At 37.9% G+C, this 24,130-nt stretch overlaps 1 protein-coding gene across 1 annotated transcript in view; it reads right to left on the bottom strand.

The window, feature by feature from the left end:
- VCAN (versican) overlaps positions 1–24,130 on the bottom strand; it is a gene marked incomplete at its 5' end in the record, with an annotated part of 102,773 nt that overhangs the window by 19,630 nt on the left and 59,013 nt on the right. The window contains 3 exons of the mRNA XM_082013490.1: positions 575–733; positions 7,658–7,771; positions 10,055–10,168. Of these exons, the coding sequence (XP_081869616.1) occupies positions 575–733; positions 7,658–7,771; positions 10,055–10,168 (387 nt within the window). The remainder of the gene's footprint in view (positions 1–574; positions 734–7,657; positions 7,772–10,054; positions 10,169–24,130) is intronic.

The raw sequence follows: 24,130 nt of genomic DNA, 5'->3' as shown, positions 1-24,130 counted from the left end.
CTCATCTAACAGTTTTAAACAATCCTCTTACTTCTCTTCTGATGGTGTCTCCCAAAGAAAACAGATTATTTTCCTACTTGAGTGCATATGAGGGGGAGAAAAAAAAAAAGCAAAAAAGATTGACATAATAAAAGCACGTATTTTAATCTACATTTTTCAAGTTTTGGTTAGGCTGTGACCAATATTTTCTAGATTGTGCAACTCAACATACAGAAGCTATTTATTTATGCCTAGCTAATACAATATATGCTGGCGTGGTCATTGATGTCAGGTGCACAAGAAACCTAAAGCCTCCAGAAAAAAATGTTTCATCGGTTTCCAATGCCAAAACAATAGTTCCTGTTCTCTTCCTCAAAACCAAAGTATTTTCTATGTAACAAATAATACCTTAATAGTGATAAGGAACTTGCACTGACTGCAAAAATAAACATGAAGAACACAAAATGTGCCTTGTAAACATTCTGAAAGTATATTTTAAGATGGAGATATAAAAGTTCAGTGATCAGGAGGGTATTTCACTAGTTCTGAACCCTCAACGCCCACTCTCGTTTAGAGGAATCCTAACAGTACATACGGTTCACAAAGATCTGCTCCTCATGAGACAAGATGCTTGTCAAATGTGCTCCCTGAAGACGGCATTCCCTTTCAGCTGTGTCCCATGTACGCCGATGGGCAAAGTATTTGTAGCATTGTCCTTGGAACTTGTGCCAGCCATAATCACAGGTCTCCGTGTCTATGACAAACAAAGCACATCTCTGTCAACGGGCATGAAACACAGGCATGTCTCATGCGAGCAGATGTATTTTCTGCAGGGCAAAAGTTCAAGATACCCACCCATTAAGCAGTACAAATGCAAACAACAAACACTCATCCTTGAGACCCCATTACAGTTTCAGGTAGTTCTGTTTACCCAGTTTCGGTACATGCTGCAAGTACATTATTTATGCAAGGAGTATAATTGCAGCTGACAATTTTGTGAGCTTCTATTCTAACTCACACTCTAATCAAATCCTGCTGTATCTAGACAATCTCAGGAGGACATCTTCAGTCCATGACTGGATGAAAGAAATGCCTGGATTTTGGACTGCAGTTAGTCTACATTTCATCTGAGTTTTCTGAGTCTATATATGGGGATGGGAATTTTTACTTGCAAGGGCAAATAGTTCTGCAAGTGACTGTACTGAATTACCTTGCTTTGGAAGAAACTGATAACTGAAAATAATATGAAAAAAAGTGCTTGTGATTGTTCAGCCCACAGATGCAAAGCTGCAGCACTACCTTTCTTAACTTACCCCTCCAAATCCTCCTCCAAAACCCGTCTTCCTTGACAAAGTCTAACTTAATAAACTGTAGCCATCAGTTTCTAAGGAAGGCTGTAAAGCTGAAATACAAAGTAATGAAATGCACATCGTCTGTGCTTGTATGAGGGATGATACTGATAGGAATGCATAATAGACAGAAGTTCACATCAGTCAGTATATCCTTTCATCTAAAGAGACATAAACATGAGCCTTGGAACAGTAACAGCCCGTGAATTTAACATTAATTATTTTGTCAAATTTACGCAGCTGTAAACAGAATAGATGGCAAGAAACAACAGAGTTCTGCTTCCAAGTTTGCTTCTGCACCAACACTGCAGGAATGAATCACAGACAAAAATCAGTATTAAAGATGGGCATAACAAATACAGTGCCTGAATGTGTCTGGGCTGTTCTTGAAGATGAGAAGAACTTGCCACTGAGAAGTGAGAGTTTTAGGGAGGAATGGGAAAAATCACAGAGAAAACTCAGACTGTTTTGAGTTATGGCAGATGAAATGGCATCATAAAGGACACTTCAGCACAAGGTTACAGCTTGTTCCAACTACAGCCAGTTCCAGCTATCAAAGTACATGATGATTCACCCTGAAGGGCCTCAGTTGCAGGATGTCGAAGAACAGAAACACAAAGCTTGACCTTCTCCACCCCACCCACCAAACAGAAATTTGCCACTTCCCACCAAGTTTTATCAATCCCCAAAGAAAAATGTGCCTGAAAGCAACTGTCTGGCCTTTCCAAAGGTATAGATACATTCCGGGTATGAAATTAGATTTCTTATTTTCAATAAGTCAATATAGTTAATATTCAGTAACATACTTTGTCCAAAGGGGCTCTATTCTTATTAGTACAGAAAAAGCCACATATTGCAGAATATGCCAACGACATATCCTTTAACCATGATATTTCTTGGGTTTGAGCAGCTACCACCTGAAAGACAATTGTGGAATAATATTTTTCACAGCACAAAGGTGGTTCTTAATTCAAAACAGGAAGAAGCTATTGATATTCTGAAGCATCAAAGTGTCTATATTTTTTTAAGTTTTTAAATCTCCCAAGATAAAAACTAGACTTTACATGTACGTAAATGGATTTAAAAGTGCAAACATATCACTTCAGGGACTTATCATAATTTCTCTAAAAATTCCTGGCAACACTAATAACATAGCAGTCATTGTTTTAGGAGGCTGGTATCAAAATTGTTTTCTAAAAGTCATCAGTACAGACATAAATGTACCAAATACAAAAGCATAATAGCGCTCACACTGATGATCTCTCTTCTATTTTCAGCAAATTAAGCTGTAGGAAACTGCTTGTGCCTTGAGTAATCCCAGCTATGAAAAAGGAATGTAATCTATACTACCAACTTGTTAGTTTTTTATCTTTGTATTCTGTATGAGGGGCAGGCTGCAGATACAGCTTTAATCCCTGGCATCTAGGACATTTTAAAGTTTAGTCTGCCTTTGGCTTTCTAGAACATTTTTTTAACCACACCATCCTGATTAACAGTGCTATTTCCTTTGTGAAGGCACTTAAGGTTTTATTATTCATCTTGTTCAGGGACTCCCTTTTCCCACAGGAAAGAAGTCAGATAACAAGCAGCATTGCATGCTGAGAAAATCATGGCCAGAGAGCATTTTCAGGCTATTCTAATCAAGCCTTCCCTGGCCTCTGCTAGGTAAGAGTGCACAATTCACAAGAAGATCTGCTGAAAGGCGCATGGGGGAGGCAAAGAGGCTTGAAAACACAAAGTTTTACTCAAAGGCTTGAGTTTAAAGAATGAGATATAATGGCCTGAGCATGATCCATAAATAAAAAAATTTCTCTTCTTAAGATAACAGATGCCAAACAGTGACATAGGTACTCATAGTTGAAATGTATGCACAGCAATGTACATATCCCTCCTTTCCAAAATGACATGTTGTTTTCCAAAACTGAAAAGTTGAGTAACTTCTTCTGCACCTGTTTGTAACCCAAATCTACAAAGACAGGAAAAGACAGGGCTGATGGCTATAAAATACAAAGGATTTTTAGAAGGGGCAGGATTTTTTTTTTTTTTTTTTTTTTTTTTTTTTTTTTTTTTTTTGAGAGGACAGATTGATAAGAAGAGAGGAGAAAGGAATGGAGAAAGGAAGAGTCAGGAAGCTAAAGGATGAAAAATGCAAACCAGGCAAGTAAAAATGTGGGGACTGTTTCATCTCTGCGATGCTTTGTCCTGAGTGTGTGTATCTTACTACATTAACAAAGCTGAAAGTGTGACACGAAGGTATGGGCTCCATATGGGTTTAAGTTTAAGTTACTGAACCAGTAAAGTCTAATTGGAGGTGGCTGTAAATTTTCTGACCCGATCACCTGGGAGCAGAGTAGGTGCAAGCACTTACTAAACACAATACTCCATGTTCATTGTATACTTACCCAGGGAAGTAATCACAGCTTTCCGTAACCTTTTTCCAGAACATGATGGAAAGACTGAAACACTGCTTGCCATATTTATGGTGTTTTAAAAGTTGTCTGACTAGTCTTAAGATTTATGACAATTTACAGGCTTTTTCAGTGGTGTGTGCAAGGAGTTACTTACACAGCTTCTGTTCTCTGTAACTGCAGTTGTATATGTATAACAACATCTTTAAACACTGCATTAAAAAAAAGTTCTCTGTAGGTTTAATACACAGATAGGTACCGCTTTTTCAACAGCTGCAATAAGCTGCTGACAATAGGTCTCTTGTCTTTAAAGAAATTCTATAAGAGGCTTAAAGAAAATAAAGACTGAAACACAGGTACTGGAACATAGTAAGAGTCTTACTCAGCTGTGCATTTTATCTGTGACTGTCTGCCTTCAGCTAATGAACAAAAGCCTGAGGCCCATTAGCCCACACATCTTGAGGAGAAACCATTTCTCTGGTAAATATTCAAAATAATCCGTCCTCAGCTGAAAGACATCAGTTAGAGACCATCTGTTTTCAGAAAGTATCATTGCACTGAGACCTTCTCAAATACTTCCATCCCAAGCTACCGAGCCCTGGGAACACTGTGAATCAATTAAGACCAGACTAATCACAGACATTTGAACAATGAACTTGGGTTATAAAAAAACATTGTTCTTGATAGGATGATTTTTTTTTAAAAAAAAGCTGGTTTGTTTTCAGAACCTGGAAGAGAACAGCTGGTTGTATTATCCCAAAGAGGCATGTCCTGTAACAAACACATATATGCCATTTTGGCACACAGGTCCATGCATGCAGCTGCATTGGGTAAACAGGCTAGTCTAGGTGTGCCTGCAGAGATCCTGTAGTTGACAAAGCCAAACCTTAAGTTTAAAACAAAAGCACTATTCCTTGAAAGGAGGTAGACACCAGGTAGACTAGCAAAAGGAGAAAAAGGAAACTCTAGCCAGCCAAGGAAGGAAGAGGAAAATCTAAACAGGTGCTCATCCAGTTTTCATAAAGAACACTTGAAACACTTGAACTTCTTGAAATTGAGGTTCAAATTGCAAATCTCTATCATTTTGTTGTTTCCCATGTAACTAATCATGACATAAGGTACTCCTCACCACAAATAAGATGGCCAGATAATGCAACAACAGCCACGGACTTCCATACACCCCACTGGTCCCTGGGGACTATCGTCTACAGCTGGTTCCACCAGCCCCATGTCAAACAGCGTATCAAACAACCCTCCCCTCCTCTTTCCCCAAACATGGAGCTTGCAAAGCCACACTTCAGGCAGCAAAATTGGGAGAATCTGAGGTCTGGTCTCATTTATCTGAACATGGAGAGGTCTCATAAGGGCTTTTCACAGAGGGATGACAATGCAAAACTTATGACTCCCGCAGGGTAAGACTTGCATCAAAATCTACTGTAGCCTGCAGTCACCCTTTGAAAAAGTATTTTGGGGATATTTCTGCATTTAAGAAGTGATGTTCAAATGCCACCAAGTGTCAGGCAGAATATGCATCTGTACTTTGAAAAGATACATGTGGTGAGCAAATGAAGGTATTAGCTAACAGATGGACTCCAGTCACTCTTAATCTAGTCTGAAATAGAAGTGATACTGCCTTACTGAGCTACCAATCTAGTTTAAAAAGGAAACACCTTCAGCTGCTCTATTTCTAACATCAGAAAACTTTAGCTCTCTTCAGGAAGAAGTTCCTGGGCTCAGATTGTCTGCTGAACTGTTTCCACCTGGCAAGAAAAACAGCTGTCAGGGAGCCAATTACAGCTCACTGAGTCTCAGGTTTGACTTCCCTCACCCTAGGTTAGATCACCCTGAAGGCTCCTCTAACTTCTACCACCTGCTGGAGATCCCTGATGTGCAGCTGCACTGTCCTCTGGTCAAATCCCCTCCTAACACCGACTCAGGTGTAATATATCAGCAGAAGACCCCTTAGTCTAGAAAAGTCTCAAGCAGGCATTTGGGTGAAATTCTGAGCTCTATGTTTTTTCTATGCCAGTGTCATGGGAGCAGGATGCAGTGAAGTTGTCTCCTACTTTGAGCTTCATTTCCAGAGGCAATGCACGCTCACTGCTTCCATTCCCTTCCATGGCATTTTGAATACTCAGCACTGTGCCTGAGAAAGCCCTTCAGCCTGACTTCTTCTGAAGTATTTTAAAATGAATAGTATATGTAAGAGAAAATAAGAGAGTAATGAAATATAATCTCGGTGTGCTCAACTCCACCTTTCCTGTGGCACCGAGGTACGCATTCTGTCGTTCTGGCTGGTCTTTAAATCTAGTGAGGTCAGGACTGGTGCCTTGAAATAAAGCCTGCTTGCCAGACAACCATGTCTGAATCGCCAACACAGTTTTATTTTGTCTGGTGGAGTGGAAATTTGGCACTAAATGCTTTTCCCAACTCCCAAACCACTGCAGGACTTTAAGTGGAGGAAATTTAAATTCCAAAGCTGAGTGAGCAGGGCTCTGGTTCTGATTGACAAATGAGGAAATGTTCCCATTAACCACCTAAAATGCGCTCTCAGGTTGGTCATAAAAAGCAGCTTAAAGCTACCACAGTACTGAGAGCTACTCACTGCTACGGATTTGCTGTAATGAAGGAGGGGAGGAAGGGAGTGAGAACATTTATTTCTTTTGTTGTGAAAACACTGTCAAATTACCATTTTGGAGAATAGATTCAGAAAGTCTTTTCAGATTACAAGGTTAGCCAGATGACTGAAAAGGTTAAACATTGAAAAGTGCTGGATTGGTCAGCTTTGAGAGTTTTCGGCTCTAACAAATAAGTCTCTGTAAGTTGGGCCGGAAGAGTTTGCAAACTGCCATTCATGGAAGATGAGAAACAAACATGAAAATACACAATATTAATTAAACAAATCCCAAAGTCTAGTTCATTCACCTGGGACCAGAATCATTCAGCTCAAGAAAAAGAGAAAAGTATTTTCACAAGCTTTAGAAAGTACACTTTAAAACACCATTTATTTTTCCTACGGAAATGCCTTCATTAATTCTACTGACAGAACAGATTTTGCTACCCTATTCCTCGTTCTACATGCACATATTGAGTAAGCATCTTGCACTGTAAATATTTCTTCTAAATACAGTGGGATTTCTTGCAGGCAATGTTCTAACAATTACAAAGACTTGGATGTTTAATCTGATTTAAGTTGTCCAGTTTAGAAAGCCTTTTACAACTTCCTTGTAATTGTGATCCTGCACCTACTTTTTTTGAAATAATCACAGAACAAATCAATTTGAAAATTCTGGGATGAAGTTATCAAGGTTGTGATCCCCAGTGGATGGATATATAAACTGGCATATTGAGTAGACTATTTGTGCTTTCCAGTGATGCTTGTTGAAAGTGATGGGTTCTGATACCTCTTTCACACTGTATATAATTTTTTAAGACAGAAGCTTAGTCAAAGAGTAACTCTGCTCCCACTCCTTATCCCATAAGCATCACCATAGTAATGAGAGAACCGCATTATGTGTCTTCTCAGTAGTTTGCAAGCAATATGAGCAGGCTGTGCTTGCTTTGGATGCACCTGAAAACTGTATGGTTGTTGTTATCGTGACACAGAAACTGCCCAATATATCAGTTTATATTCAGTAGAGCAATAATGTGACTTCCAGTCAGGTTAACATGTGGGTAAAGTTCGTTCTCATCCATCTGCAAAAGGACTTTAAACAAAAAGTCCTGAGCCACAAATCATGGGAGTCTAGCATACTCAAAAATTATAATCTGTCCTCATCATTGGTGACTTCCCACAGATTTTGACAGTTTCTTTCATCCTCTCATTTTTAGGATGCTTTGTCGAGTTACTGCAGAAGGGTGATTGGAATTGGAAGCTGGAATGGAAACAGTTGACTTTGACCATCATAGATTACACCTTACCTTGTTCACAGAGAGCACCTATATAGCTTGGCAGACACAAGCAAGTAAAGGTATTGAGGCCATCTATACACGTGGCTCCGTTCCGGCATGGGTTAGACTGGCATTCATCAATATCTACAACATAGAGATAAAAGTGTTTTTATACTCCACCCACAACTAGAAGGGAAATGTTCTTCAGCCTTTCTCATGATTATTACTAGGCCCAGTTCAATCCAGAAGAATGAAGTACTGTAAAAGACCCAAGTGACCAGTTTATTTGCTTGATAACTGATTTCACTATGCACAACCTTCCTTTCTCTTCATTCACAAAACAAGAAGCCATTTCCTCAGGAAATGTGACATTACTGACCCACAATTTTATATTCTGCATTCTGACTGCTGAGTTAATTTCTAAAATCTAGACCTTCAAATCCTCATTGTATAACTGTGAAACGTATACTGTTCAGTGTGTAGTATTTTCCTGTACTGGTGGAAAATTTTACTTGAGTGTGTGACTATGGCACAAAAAATTCTCATCAAGTACTAGAGACCTCGTATATATTCATTAATCTCAAATATTGGATATCTTATCATATACCATCAAACAGACTGCTAATTTCAGTCTGCAAAGCAGCATGCCCTGGCATCTTATTGGTTTGCATTTCTCATTTCTTCCTTGTATAATCTTATCAAGATAAAGACAAAGCACCATAAAGACCATCTCACTAAATGACCAGTCAGATAGTAACATCCATAATCATGCACAGGTTTACTGCTGTGCCTATGACTCTAGAGTAAACAAATAATATTTCTCTCCCCTACTCCTCTGGCTGCTAAAATACCTTGTCTTTGCCTTTTAAATTGGAGTACTAGTTCATTTAATATAATTACTTTGTACATATATTTGCACAGGTTATAAGCTAGGATGTCTCTTTATAAAGATCTTATGGTGTTTTCTAATGAGTGTTGTTCCTCTGAAACAATCACAGCTTAAACTTCAATACAAATTTTGCAAACATCTTAGTTTGAAGTGAACTGCTGGTAGTGACTGATTATTAAAATATAAGAAGTGAAACATCTACAAACCAACACACAGTTGTGCAATCCTAGGAATAATTGCTGCATCATGTGAAAGACTTTTTTAAAAGTATTTTTATTTAAAAAAACAACTTCTGTTCAAATTTCATGATAGGTCTTATTTGTTCTAGTCATTTGGAAAGCTCTCAGGTCAATGTTTCATGCCTTATATCCTGAATATCCCTGAATCCCGGCCTAAAAATGTTGAGGTTTACTTTCTTAAGCACCACAGAAAGTATCTGAATATGGTGACTGGCCATGGAGTGTCCCACTCCATGATAATAAGCCACTAAGAGTTCTAGGGAACAAGAATTAGCGAGATTATTCTTTTATAATCTGAAAAAAAAAAAAAATCTCTGACCTCCAGTTTGCCAGCAGGGAATGCCATATTCCTTGACAAAGAAGATTTAAGATGCAACATCTGAGACTTTGTATCTACTGTCTCTTTATATCTCATACGGTCTTGCAGACACAGATAAAACCATAGTAATCTTGACAATTATGCTACACTGATATCAACCTTTGGGTGGGGTTGGTTTTTTTTTTTTTCTCTCCCAAGCTAGATATGCTGGGTTGAATTTATTTTAGCAACATTGCATGAGGTTTTTTTCTTTCAAATTTGGCAGGCAACTGTGTAACAGGCAAATCCATGGTATTCATCAGGGAATTAAACTTACAACTTTTCAAAAGCTTAAACCAGATCTACACTAAACAACCAAACTACCACTTTCATCATACTTTGGGCTTGCTGGTTGGAAGGAAAAGCTGGTTATTCTGAACAGTACTGGTGAGTCTTTTGAAATCCACAGTCATAGCAGGTAAACACAGATGTCGCAGGCAGCTTGAAGAGGTCCTCAGCTAGAAAAGTTACCAAAATACTAATTTATACCAAAGATGTCTATGATTATGATCATATTTACAATTTCCTTGAAAAAATATCCAGCTAGCATTCAATGCTCAGCGTCCCAGTTACATTTGGGATTAGTTTATTTTACTACCCTTTCAAATAATTACACAAAGCTCTTAAGAACTATCCCAAATATTAATGTTTATTTGGTTTTATTTGATGTATTTATAAATTTAATGTTATGAATTCTAGGTCATGCGGTTCATTTACAATTCTCTTACGTTTCTCTGCATACACATCTGTGCGCTTTATGGGGAGAGAGAAAAGGGGTAAGTGGACCTCCTTCATTTTATTGTTCTCTTCCCAAGTAAGGCCTCACTGTCAAATTTTTCAAATGTCTATGTATTCTTCAACTTTAAAATATACCACTTATGCAGGTCTCATATACGTAAACTTTACACTCAATCAATATAATCTAGATGGCATCAGCTTACCTAATTCACACTGCTCGCCGTTGAAACCTGGCAAACATGTACAGATGTAAAATGAACCACGCGGATAGCAGGTACCACCATTAAGGCAGGGATTGCTTTTGCATGGATCTTGGCCTGTTAAACAAGGAGAAAAAGAAAATTGACTCTCTAGTTTCAAGGAACTGGTGTCTTTTTGAATTTTTTGGAAGAAGAAATGTTTCTTCATTTCTGCATTGATGTTGCAGGCTTTACTGTAGTTACACAAACCATTAACATAGTAGACTACTGAGACTAGATCGTTTTGTAAAATAGTAAAGCGTATTTTCAGGCATCACTATTTTCAACTTTAACAACAACATGGCATTTACTATGAACCAGTATAAATAATTTTCAGAATTACATTTTTTCATAGCAATTTGTAATATATTTGGCAGTCATGATATTCTATTGAGGATTTAGTTTGCATGACATGGCAATTAATTATAGCTGAAAACAGTTAAACATAGGCAAAATGAATGGAAAGTGCTTTTTTTTTTTAACAGGGTTAGTTTATGTAAAATGATTGGGTACACAGAACATACTGGCTGGCTGCTGTTGTTTCATTTTGTTATATTTAATTAATCAATGTCCACAAATACCTATGTCTTTGAAAGGAAGTTTTCACACATGCATATTTCCCACTTGTTTTTCTTAAAAACACATTTCAAAAATACCAATAAAGGTACTGAATACATTCATAACTGAACTAAACATTAAGATAAAAGCTTACCTGCTGTTAAATCCTCAGCTGTTACTGGAGTTATCACTTAAATAGCTTTTCCTTGCAGACCTTTATGCCTTCTAGTGATGTTTATTTCAAGTGAGTTTAGTTACCTAGGTATTTGCATTTGATTTAATGACTGGGAGCATTCACTCACACAAACAAGTACACACTAGATAACCATTTCTAAGTATTATCGTCTCAGAGTTAGAGGAAAATCATTATGACAGTCCTTCTGGGATACAAGAAGAAAGCCCTGGCTTTGAAAACTTGCAAAATGGGTAAGAGAGTTCTGTAACCTAAGTTAATTCAGAGACATGAAAAATGTTTAGATTTTTGGTCACATTTTTCCAAGACAATCGGACTTTGGTTTATGAAATAAAAGGTAAGTAACATCTATTTTACCCTTGCAGGTTAGACATTCAAAGTCTTCTTAAAGCACCAAGTTGCTTATCTAGTCACTGGAAAACAGAAGGTTCAGTTGAAAGCCTCCAAAAGAAAATCCCATGTACAGAAATTTGGGATTGTAACTAACTGGGCAGGATCTTGCTTTGGAGGTTTTGAAAGGAGTCTGATCATATCCATAAAACAGAGTGCTTGTTTCAGGACTGCTTCACCAAAAGTCCCAAGCGTAGGGCTATGTTAAGCACCTAACAATGTTTACTATGTGTTTAATGTCTGTTTGTTGTCCTACAGACTGGATAGTTTCCCAGTAAATATTTTCAAATTGACAGCTATCTGGATTATTTGAGGAAAAATAACAGAAAAACCTATAAAATTAAGCCAGTTCAGCTCTTTCCTCAGCTGTATCTAGATAAAATATTAGTTGAAGTGATGCTTCTCATACTGACCCCTCCTGCATCATCTGTGTATTTGGTGAAATGGTGCCTAGTAACCGTTATATAAAACAAAATACTGTGGCAAATGACAGCTAACAAAAATATCTGTAATTTTCAAGAGACAGACACTGTATCAACCAGTTAAAGCTACAGACAGGCTGAGAAGTGAAGTCTTGGTTTTCTTTTGTCTGGAAAGTTATCTTGTAGGTTGAGAGAAGCTAATTTTAATAGAAAATTCTGATCCTAAAATGCACACTAGACCTGCTTTCTAAGTCAACTTGCAGGACGTTATACAACAACCCTACCTATAAACCAATTTTATAAGTACCATCATCATGCCAACACAGAAAACCTGTCAGACGAAATTATCTGTTGGAAATTGGAAAATTAAATATTACAGCTAAATTCTCTACCACAATCAATGTTACCTTCCTGCCTTGTAGAACTGGCTTGTTACCTCAAGTCTGATCCAGAGCTCCACGATGCAAACACTCAGGAAAGGTCACTGAGCTTGAGTTTTGGTACCCCCATCCTCCTTCCGTTTGTAGAGATTACAAATCATGCTGGTTTCAGAGCTTGAGGCTCATGAGTTTCGTTGTTATTTCACACAGTGCTCTGATTGTCATACCTCTTACCATAGTTAAGACACACATTTACAAGTATCACAACAAACATATACAACAGCGATCGTATTTGTAAGTTACCTGGAATTTGCACTGCTGTGCCTTCGACTGAACCCACACTGGTGCCAATCAGGAAATCTGATCCATTAGTGACTTCCGGAAGGGAAAATGATGAAGTTACAAGTTCAATAGTATTTGGCTCCTCAGAGCTTATCGTTGACTGCTCATTTTGATATGGACTATTTCCAGGGGCAGTGCTGTTTGTTGCAATGTTAGAAGAAATTGTCGTGATCTCCTCTCGGTCAAACAAAGCTGATTGTGTTTCCATGCTTCTATCCAAAGGTTGTGAAGATGAAGCTAGCACTGTAACTGCTTCCTGGTCAGGTTTAAATACTTCACTTTCAATACTATTGAGTGAATCTGAAACAGGCGTGGAAAAAAGCCATGGGATCTCCCTCTCAGTACTCCTGTCATCTTCTTGATGGGGGTTATTCACTCTCCCTGAGGAAGCATCAACTTTTATTGTGCTAATTTTCGGAACATCTGTGCTCTCTCTTTCTCCAAAATTCAAAAAAGCAGTAGGTAAGACGTGTATTGATGGAGAATCTCCAGAAACAGTAGCTTCTTCCTCAACAACCAAATCAGTTACAGAGGTTTCTGTCTCTTCTGTCCTGTCTGTTACAAGTCTATTAAAGTGAGGAGTACTTTCAGTAGTTGTGCTTTCTGAAACAGGCTTGGGAGAAAACTCCAGCAGAAAAGACTCTGTTCTGTCTAGAAGATCTGTAGTGGGTGGTTTATACGTTGCCGCAATATCAGAACTAACCTCTTTGAAGGTTCCTTCTGATGAATGATTGGGCTGATCTGAATCCTTTGATGATGATGTACTTGGAATGATTACCTCAGGATACTCAGATACTCCATTAACTAACTGAACAGTTACGGAGGATTTAGGAGTTTCAGGTACAGAATAAAAGTTCACTGAATCTGTTTCTTCATACTTTGCTGATGCCGATTTTGTGTTTGTGTATACTGTAGGATGTTTTTCTTCATTCTTGCTAGATGATACAGTTGTCAGTTGGGATGTACGCTGTGTGGTGACAATACTTACATCAAACATGTCAGTCGTCAAAGCCTTTTCTCTCTCAGTAGTTAAAACTGGTGTAACAGAAGGAATCATAAGCTGCTTATCATCCACTTCTTCTTGGCCCATTCCAGAAAAGCCAGAGACAGAGATTGTTTCACTTTGATCTGCTATTACTTGGTGGTTTGCTGAAGTATTCAGCTCATAGGTGTCTTCTGTCGTGCTTGTTACAACATGTTTAGACTCATGAGGCACATGAGGGCTTGCCAGTGATGGTACTGTAGGAAGGAAAATGCCCAGTTCAGAGAATTTGGTAGGAATAAGAGTTTCTGTTGCAAACTTCATGGCATTCCCTGAACCTAAATCCTTGTCATCTGATTTTGGTCTGTGCCCAGCTGTTACTGATTCACTGCCTGGCTGACTGGAAGTAGTCAAAGACAGACTATCACCAGATCCAAGTGCTTTCTCTTTGGTTATGGAAAATTTAGGTGTTGAATCATATTTCTCACCTTCAGCTGTCATGCTATCATCACCACCATATGTTGATTGTATGACGGGATTTGGCATCGTCTGCACACTTATTATATCTTCAGGCATTGATTTTGAGTGATCCATGTCTATAATAGTTGTTTCTTCTGATGGGATTTGAAGTCGTTCTTCAATTAGTGTAATATCACCATAAACAGAAACGTTCAATATAACACTTCTTTTATCATCAATCATGGGAATAATTTTCTCATCTATCCCAGTATCACTTGTTAGTTCTTCTGATGTAGCTGTCTTTGGTTGAACATCAGATGGATTTGCCATGATCTCTTTTTCTTCTGTAAAAAGGGATGCTAGTCCTGTGATCATAGTCTGTGATTCATCTGTCGGTGCCTCTGTTGTCATAACTTCAGAATAAACTTCCCCAGGAACACTAGATGAAGCATTTAGTTCTACTTTTGACACTGGGGGTATTGACAAATGAGTAAACATATCAGGAGAAGATGAATCCAAAACACCAACCCAGCCAGATCCTTCTCCAGAGCTTTCAGGTGATAGTCTGGCTGGCATTTTTGTTGTTGATGTTACAAGCAATTCTTCTGTTTCAAGATTAGGGGTTCTGCTCAGTATTACAGAAACAGGAGTTACACCATCTTTAATGAGCAAATGTGAAGCTTCCTCTTGAGAAACAGCTTTAGATGTAGCTGTTGTCCTATCAGTTTCATTTTCTCCTCTCCTATAGTTAGTTTCCTGATTGTGAGGTTCTTCAGTCGCAGGAAAATAATGCGTCATCTCTTTAACTTCTTTAGAGCTGAAGCTCTTGGAACTCTCTTCTGCTAAAGCTGGGGAGCTGGTGATCACTTTGCTCAGGAACTGGTCTGTTTCTGACAGCAGCTCAGTTACAGCACTTGTAACTTCTTCATTAAGTTCAGCATTTGATTCAGTGCTTCCTCTTTCAAAGTCTTGTGTATTGTCAGTTGAAAGTTTGGGCTCCATATTTGCAGGGTGAGAAGTTTGAGGACTTGAAGTACTTATGATTTCTTTGACAGCCAATGGCACTACAGGAGGTATAACAGCAAGGTCATCTCCCGATCCTTGTCCTGAAAATAATGGATCACCAAGAAGCTCATTATTTGTCAGCTTTTCTTCTTTAGGTATCACGAGTGATCTGGGAATATCTTTTGTAGGGAAAATATTTTGTACCAATGCCTCCTCTTGCTCTATATCTGTAACTGGAGAGCTTATATATTTCTTCTCAATCTTTACAGGCTCAGTTACTCTGTCATCATTGAATGGCAAAAGTATTTTTTTAACAGATTCAGTTTCTAATGCCTTTTCTTCTGAATACGGGCCGACAGTCGGAACATTTAAAAATCCCAAATGTTCATGGTTAGCCTGTGTACTTTTAAAGAATGGGTCTGTTGTTGTTTCTTCAGAAGATTCTATAGGTTTTGCTGAAGTCTCCCTCAGCCTGTCTTCCCCAGAATGTATATCGTCCACCAAAGGAATCTTCATAGTAAAAGTTCTCACTATCAGTTCATCAATTGTTTTCTCTTCCATTCTTATGTCAGTTACAGTTCCCATTGTGGTTACTTCATGTTCAGTACTTGTGACAATCTCATGAGGTTTGGTAGTGAAGGCATGATCCATAGATGGTGTGCTGACAAATTTTTTGTCATACTTCTCTTCTGTTTCTGGTCTCTCAGTGGGTGAAACTGATGTTTTTGCAAATGATTCAATGATGTCTGCTTCTCCAGATCCCTGATCAATAAATGGGAAATTACTTCCACGTATTTCTTCAATAGGTCCATTAGACATTAGTTTTGTCGTGCTGCTGTCACCTTTGAATACTTCTCCAGAGCCATGCTCAATCAGGAGAATCTTGCCTAATGAGACAGTTGAAGAATTAACTTTTGCATTTTTGCTTGCTGTAGGTTCAGCTACTGCTTTCATACTGCCAGTACCATGTGTCACCATGATGTCATGTGGACTGTTACTAACTGCTGATTCTGGAGATGATGTGACCTCACCTGTTTCTAAATCTTCAGTTTTAACTCCTGGTGCAACATGAGATATTTTCTGTTTTCTAGAACCAGGACTTGATTTTACTTCAGAAGGAACTGTATAAGTCAGTTCTGTTTCCTGGGTTTGTTGTCCTGGGTTTCCTGTACTAAACAAATCCTGGGATGTCTGACTTGCTAATCCAGACTCCTTTGTCAAGCCATCTGACCCAGTACTTGAAATTGATATTAGTGATTCATCTGTTCGTGTGTGTTCTTCATATTCTGTTGTTGCATTCTTCAGTGAAGCATCATCTATGCTGTAAAATTTTCCTTCATGTTTTTCTGTTTGTATTTCAGTGACAGGTCTTAATGGAACTGAAGTCACACTGGCAGACTCAAAGATAACATCTATGTCTCCAGAACCTGGATCAATAAACAGGGAGTCAGTACTTACCACTTTTCTTGTGGGACCCCCTGAAAATATGTCTGCTGGTTCTTCTGCTGATCCTTCATTTATAAAAAGCTTCTTCTCCCTCAAGAGAGGAACGGTGGTGACCTTTTTTATTTCAGAACTTATGGTACCTGATACTGGTACTGTTTTTCTGAGCAGGGTGGTCTCTTGACTTACAGTTCTGACTTCACTAGTAGTGCTCCCAAGTTCATTCAGCTCTAAATCTCCCTCTGCAGCAGTAGTTGAATTTTCCTGACTTGAATAAACAGTGGTCTGTATTTCTTTTTCATTTTCAATATTCTTTTCATTTACAAGAGAACTGGCAACTGCTTTTTCTGTAACAAACTCAGACACAGAGCTGGTGGCAACACTTATTTCAGAACTTTGATCAAAAGCAGAATAAGAAGTGCTTATTCCTCTGGGCAAAGCAGAGGCAATTCCTGAAATGGTTACAGAAATTTCTGTTGGCAGTACTGTGCCAGAGCCCAAAGAAATATCTTGCATTGGAAGCCTTTGTGTTACTGCTGTTTCCATTGTCATGGCTGAAGTTATAGTCATGTCCTCTTCTACATCTCCAGAGCCTTCTAGAACTATAAACGAAGAAGTACTCAACTCAGGCTTTGCTGTATGACTACTTGTTTCCAGAAGATTTTCAACAGGGGAATTTGCATTAAGTTTAACAGTTGATTTATAATGATCTCTTGGAGCAAGTGTTGCCTCTTCTGGAATAAGGTCTTTTACACCTATGCCTACTGTAGCAGCATTAAAAACTACAGAAGCAGTTACAGCAGAACTTTCCACAGTAAATGCATCAGGAGCAGAAGTTATACCAGAATTTTTTTCATCATCTTCCTTTCTTGAAATTGATACAATTTCTGAGAAGACAGAAGTGGATAAATCAGATTCAGTGGAGCCATCTCCAGAAGATTCACTAGCAATCAAAAGCAAGTTTTTTATATCTTTGGTAGAGGTCTCCTCAGTTCCATGCCATGTTATGGTCTCTTTATTTTTTTGCAGAGACTGCTCATAAGAAGAAGTAATGGCTATTGATTTATCTGTTGTGGCAACTTCTGATTCACCACTATAAACAGGTTCTAACATTGCAACATCTGCTGTCGGTTGTGTAACTTCAAATGCCCCTGTTACTTCTCCAGCTTTACTTGGTTGCATAGTACCAGAAGCTTCAGTTTCAGGTATTATAAATGTGTTTGTTTCATTGATTTGAGAAAAGGTTACATTTTTTGAATGTGCAACACTTTCAATTTGGTCACTTCTTGCTTCTTCAGCTTTTGTGCTCTTAGGTGCACTAGTAACTTGTTGCTTTCCATTGATGAACTGCAAAGCTGGAGGAGTTGTAACATCAGTAGTATTTTCACAGTCTTCCTCTTCTTCAAACTCTATAAAGTCTGGAAAGAAAGGATCCAATATTATATATTCAGATGAATCCTGCACAGAGTCTGAAGTACAGGGTTCAGTCTGAGCTGATTCTGCATCAATGTGGGGTTCATCTATTGCATGAGGAAGCATGTGGCGACTGAACAGATCCAAAAATTCATTCACAGGATGATCTGCAAAAAAAAGAGAGCTTTTCATAATCCCTAAGTGACAATGACGGTTGTGCATTATAGCAGACATATGAAGTACAAGCAACCCATTGGAAAAAAAAAAAACAAATTAAACATAGTAAATTCAGTGTGTTAATCTATTGACACAAAGTTAAATGCTGCCACAGTGTTTGACTTTCTAGCTGAAGTCTTTGTGTATATTGAACATATTGATTATGTGATACCGTCAATTGCCATGCATGTTTAGTCCCAAACCCACACTTGAGTTAACTTACCCTACACTGTTCAGCAGAGATAAGAAATAGACAAAATGAAAATCGTTTTTAGACCAAAAGACTCTGGTCCCAACCTGCAGCAACTGCTTCCATGGATTTGAGACACTAGCTAACCTTTACCAGAAATTGAACTTAGACAAAGCTAAGCTAGGTAAAGTCGAAAATAAAATAAGACATACAGAATATGCTTCTGCAACTCCATTTATTCTCAGTATAGAGTAATTCAAACCACGAGGAACACCATAAAAACTACATCAATTGCTCTATTCTTTACGCTTGGACCCTAGGTCAGTAAATGAAGTATCACTTTACAAAGTTGTTGCTATTTAGCATTATAAATCATTATGAAGCAAATAAGAAAAAACATCCCAGATTCAAAATAATCACCATTCAGACAGTAACATGAGTAAAGTCCAGCTATTTCCTTCTGCCTGCCGCTTACTTTGAATTATTTACACACTCCCACAGATCACAAACCTCTCACATTTTTTCTAAGTGGCCAAGCAGATAAAGATGAGGAAGTTCTAAGTAGACATGGTTTCAGCTGCAGAAGCCCTCATCAGTTCCTCTAAGATTTATGATCCCAAATTCCACACACAATTTTTAAATGTGCCCTCTCAACACAAACATTACTTCAAACTTTCTGTTCTAGACAACAGATGCTACAAACAGGAGAAGATACAACAGACAGAGAAAAAAGCCAGATTTCAGGCTTGTCCAACTGTCTTGAAGCTGGAAATTTTGTGTTAAAATCTTATTCCATGAATGTGTCTTTCTTGTGAGTGTGTTTATAACCGTCTTGTCCAAAGCAAAATTATTGTTTGCTGGTATAAACTGGTATAGCCAATGGAGCTTTGTCTGCATCTGCCAGTAGAGAATCTGAACCAACATCCAGGACTCCTGCTTTACAGCACTGCCAGCAATGATTGCTCCCCAAAGAATATTTGCAGATATTTGCATACTCAGTATATGACAGAGCACAAATTTTAAGTAAATCTTTCTTTTTAAAACTGTTTACAAGATGTAAAAAAATGAGAACCTGACAGGTAAAGTATTTCATTAGTTTGAAGTAATTCCCTTACGCATGAACATCATTTAACCTCTATGACTACTGAGCCCTCAGAGATAGAGTAATCAGGTGATCATGCTGGAAAAGAATGTCTTAAATCACATTAAACTGATGCAGAGCACTGCGAAAGGATTGTGATTATTTGGCTTGGGGTGGGTTTTGTGTGCAAATTGACTGCAACATGGGTCTTGAAAAGGTCATTGCAATTCTGTTGAGAATTCATGTTTTATCTCACCCTGTGTTTGCAGCTAAACTTGAAGTATTACCGAATCTTCATTTTGCTAAATATCCAGCTGAAGAGTAAATAGGAACTTCAGGTCTGTTTTACAAAGAACACGTATTAAGGTGCCCTGAATCTGAGACTTTGATCTAACTGTTAAACAGTTTGGGAAAATTTAAGATCCATGCCAGCCTTGTAGAGAATAAATCACCTTCAGCACTGTGTATCACCACTAAAATATTCAGTTTGCACAGCTCTAAGCCCAGCTTTCCCAGTGCAACAAATGAAAAAAAAAAGGTTATTTTTAACCTCATTTCTTCCTGGTTATTCTATATTGCCCCAATGAAGCCCGGTGTTTCCTTTGTGCTATGATAGCTCTATTAGGTTACTACAGAATTGAAACTCCTCTCTCCTTCATGTGTGCTTGTTGGGAGTTGGTTTATGCAATGTTCATAAAGATAGAATTTCTCCCTGTTCTTTCCTCCAGTAGGTTAGAAATATTTACAGAGGCTGCCTGATGCCACAGGAAAATATAGCTTTTGCAGCCATTTATTTGAGTCTTCCCAGATCTCCTTTCAAATTTTGCTCAAGCAGAAAAGCCAGAATTCAGTTATTTGTCCAAGATTTGCAGTATGATGTGGAGAAGCATGTCTAATAACATCACTTTCAGAATCCATTAATTTTAGCAAACATCAATGCTAGTCATACTGAGGAATCATATTTTTATAAAAGTAGAAGCTGTAGTCAACACAGAATTGTACACCTTCTTTTCAAAGCTGTGAATGCAAAAATAGATGGGAATTTAATAACTGAAAGGGAAAGGGCAAGTCAAAGCTGTTAGGGAGCTTTGAGAGTTTCTGATTCTCTGTAAATTCCCTGTAAAATAACTGCACCAACATACAGAAGCAAAGACCTGCACATGAAATCAGCATGAGGAAGAAAGATGGCTTGTACTGTGTGCACAGCTCAAGAAGGAATATGTATAAATAACCTGGCATATAGACTAATGTGGCATAAGGATTAACTATTAATTCATACACAGCTGTTAGGATTGTGTGCACAAAGCATGTAGCATGCTTTTGCACAGAACTATACATTTTAAAAAATAATAAAACCTGGATGGGCCTGGATAGCTGTAATTTGTAGGAGGGTATCATGACTAACAAGTTCTGACCAGTGCATTATTTTTGTAGCAGTGCACACCTGGGAGTCCCTCAAATTACTAGCTCACGGTAAATCATTTATGGTAGGTAATAAATTTAATGAACAACATCTGTTCCAAATTCACCTAGAAGACATCTAGAAATTCTTACACATGCAAAGATCTGTATCAGACCTTACTTTTACTTTGTTAGCTTTTTCAAGATCTCACATGCCACAAAGATCCACATAAAAGAACCTTAGTTGAAGGTATGATACTCCAATAATAAACTTTCAGGAGGCTCCTTCATTAAATACTAAGTGGTTTGGGTTGGGGTTTTTTCCCAAGAAAAAAATTACCAGCTTTTAAGAAAATAGTAAAAATCCAATTGAATTATTTTTTTTAATTAGAATTTCTTTTCTTTTCTAAAGCTTTGATTACTATGTGTTGGCAATCAAGTTGCCAATGATCAGGGTTAACAGCCACGGAAGATTGTCTTAAACCACAGAGACGGCCAATAATCTACAAAAAAATATATATCCCATAACATATAACATTGTCTTCTAAGAACAAGCAAGACACTAGGATGAAAACCTAAATGCTACCATAAAATATGCATACAGGTGGGAAAAGTCTTATCTGTTGAACTGGTTTGTTAGACCCTTAGGGCAGACACACAAACACTTGCAATAGTTTTAAACTGGCTAGATACAGCTGACATATATTGCCCTTATTTATGTTCATGTCCATTCCAGCTGCAGGTAAAGACATACAGACCTGAGACTATTAATAAGAGATGAAATGAGGACTTTAAAGGAAAGGAGTTTGGCTCCTAAATATGTTTATCAATAGTTCACACATTGTCATGGCAAACAAGAGAAAAGGAGCACTTGTTCAAAGAGGTGCTTTGTTACTATAACTCCAAGAAAAAAAAAGTAAAAACAAGTAGCTAAAAAGTAGTAAAACCAAGGGCTGTCAGTTCAGACTGCCAATCCAAACAAGTCCTAAAGGAGATTTATCAGTAAAGCCTCTTATTGAGGAAAGTGATGAGGTATGCACTGAAATAGAGATGAGATATGTAGATGAGTCTATATGCAGCCTAGAGTGTTTCTTAATCCATTTACTATGTCTAGATGTTTTAAATTACCTGTGTGGAATTGGCATCTATCTCAGTAACTGTAAGCTATGCATCAGAAATAGAAATCCCTCTGGCTACAGGGTGCTTTTTAGCTGCAAGTGGACTTGACTGCTGCTATGTATAACCACACGTTGACTGACTGAGATGGCATTCATCTCCATTACAACCCTTCCAATGGCAATTGGTTTTAAACCCACATTAATTTTTCACTGCATCAAATACAGAAGTTGCCTCTGTTCCTGATGGACAAGCTAAGTTCTGCACCTCCAAAAAATGTTTAACATAGCAACATGTTTTCTTGAGAAGGTTTTTGATATTCTACAAAGAACCCTAAAGTGCTTTTCCAAGATCATTTTTGAGTGGACAGGCAGTAAAAAGCATTTTCTCTTTCAAAAACCTTCAGATAAGCAGTTGAAGAAAAATTAATAGAAAATTAAATAGAAAACAGATTCTGATGTTTTCCAAATTTCAAAAACCAAAATATTTCATTCAGAAGACTTATGGTTTTAGTACAGTTTTGTGAAGTCTCTTTCAAAACTGGACTATTAGCATCTAATCTGGCATCCTGCAGCCAACAGAATTTCACCTATAAATTCCTGCAATTTGTCCATTTATTGCTTCAGAGGAACATGCTGAGGTTTTTGTGAGAAATAATAGAGTTCAGTCTTTTGTAAAAGCCCTAAAGGTGTGATAATCCCAGGAAATTTAGAGAAAGATTCATAAAATGTTCTGTGCACTTTGAAGCAGGTCCTATATTTGGATTAGAATAGAGCTAAAAAGAAAAAAAATTAAAAAGAAGACAAAAAACATTTTGGACTTTTTGTTTCGAAAGCATGCGTTTCATTGCACAGTGTGACACTACCACAGACTCCATAATGTTCATTACCAAGAACCCATAACCACAAGGCAGGTTAGCATGAAAAAACAAAATAGTTTGCATTAGTCAAATTTCTTCCTGCACTTGATAACCAGAAAATTTTGGCTTGGGCTTCAACAGAATTATATCAGGTTAAATTTAAACAATAGTATGACTAAAATGTCATTAAAATAATGTATATATGTGTTTTTGTATTAAATTTCTGCAAATGTAACATTCGGTGACTGTGGAAAAGGAAATACAGTAACTTGCAACAAAAATAAAAAATGTTTGGCTCAGAGAGAAAAGCAACGGACAATTTCATTTAAGGAAAAAAATTAGAAAATCTGGGTTTTTACTCCCTATGTGCATACTTTTTAACAACTCTGTTCCGTGTTAAGTCACCTTGTTTCCTCCCCACAGATATATACTCTACCTTTGTTTTTATATGCCTCCTCTTCTTTACTACAGTTGGTCTGCACAGTACCACAGTCATCACCTCCTGCAGAACACACATGTGGTGATGAACTTGCTTTCCCTCGCAACAGCCTTAAACATCACCTCCAACTGATCAGATGCTCTGAGATCAGCGTCAGAGGCGTCTGGGACTAGGACCAGGGGACAAGCAAAATACCTAGTATCTAGCATTTAGCACAATGGTTCAGCTCGTCATGGAAGAACAGACCATCCGCTTAGGTAGGCTGTTAAATGACAGCTCAAGTCAGATATCTCAAGATTCATACCAGATACCGATCAGACCTTAACTCACTCAAAACCCGTTATTCTGAGAAAGCCATTGCAGGAACAGACTGTAAAAATAAGCTAAGACAAGCATACCGATGGCAATGAGGACTGAAGGCAGACACATGAATTGTTCTTTTCATCATTTTTGTACATTCATAGAATTTGCTGCAGATTGAAGCTGCTGTGAAAAACGGATCCAAACAGTTAATCTACAGAATAATTCAGTAAACATGCACACTGTGTTTGATTAAGAATCTCTGAATAACCTAAACAAATGGCTTTAATGTGTTATCTCAAAATTCCTGCATGTTTGTGGCATGCTCCTGACGGGTTTGTGATGGTGACCTACCAAGAGCAAGCCTACAGTCAGCAAGCTTAAATTCAGCCAAACAGGTGTCTCCATCTGGAAAACATTTAGGAGTCCTCAAAGTAGACATGCAAAATGGTTTATTTAAACCCTCTGAAAGTCCAGTGAAGCCTTCTATCTGGGCCTGGGAGACGATCTAGCATGAGGAAAGACTTAAACAGCTTTATGTCATATAGTGACTCCCCTAAACCTCAACTCTTCCAGGTACCAGATTTGCAGTCTGGGTGGACTCAAGCAGTTTTATGACTATGGCTTGCTGAAGCTCTTCCAGCAAAACAAAACTCAACCAATTTTTCAGGAATGTTTCATTCTTGCTGAATATATTTTGTTTTAAAAGCACACTGAAGAAGTAAAGAAGTGATTTGACATTCAGGTTTTTTGTTTCAAAACCTTTGTATTTAGGTTCCTTCCCCTTAAAATATTACATTTAAATTGGAAAAAAAAAGAAAACTTCAATTTTACAGAAATAAAACCGATAG

Source organism: Phaethon aethereus (assembly GCF_964289735.1).
Source record: "Phaethon aethereus genome assembly, chromosome: Z".
Classification (NCBI taxonomy): domain Eukaryota; kingdom Metazoa; phylum Chordata; class Aves; order Phaethontiformes; family Phaethontidae; genus Phaethon; species Phaethon aethereus.
This window is presented reverse-complemented; position numbering and strand designations above follow the sequence as displayed.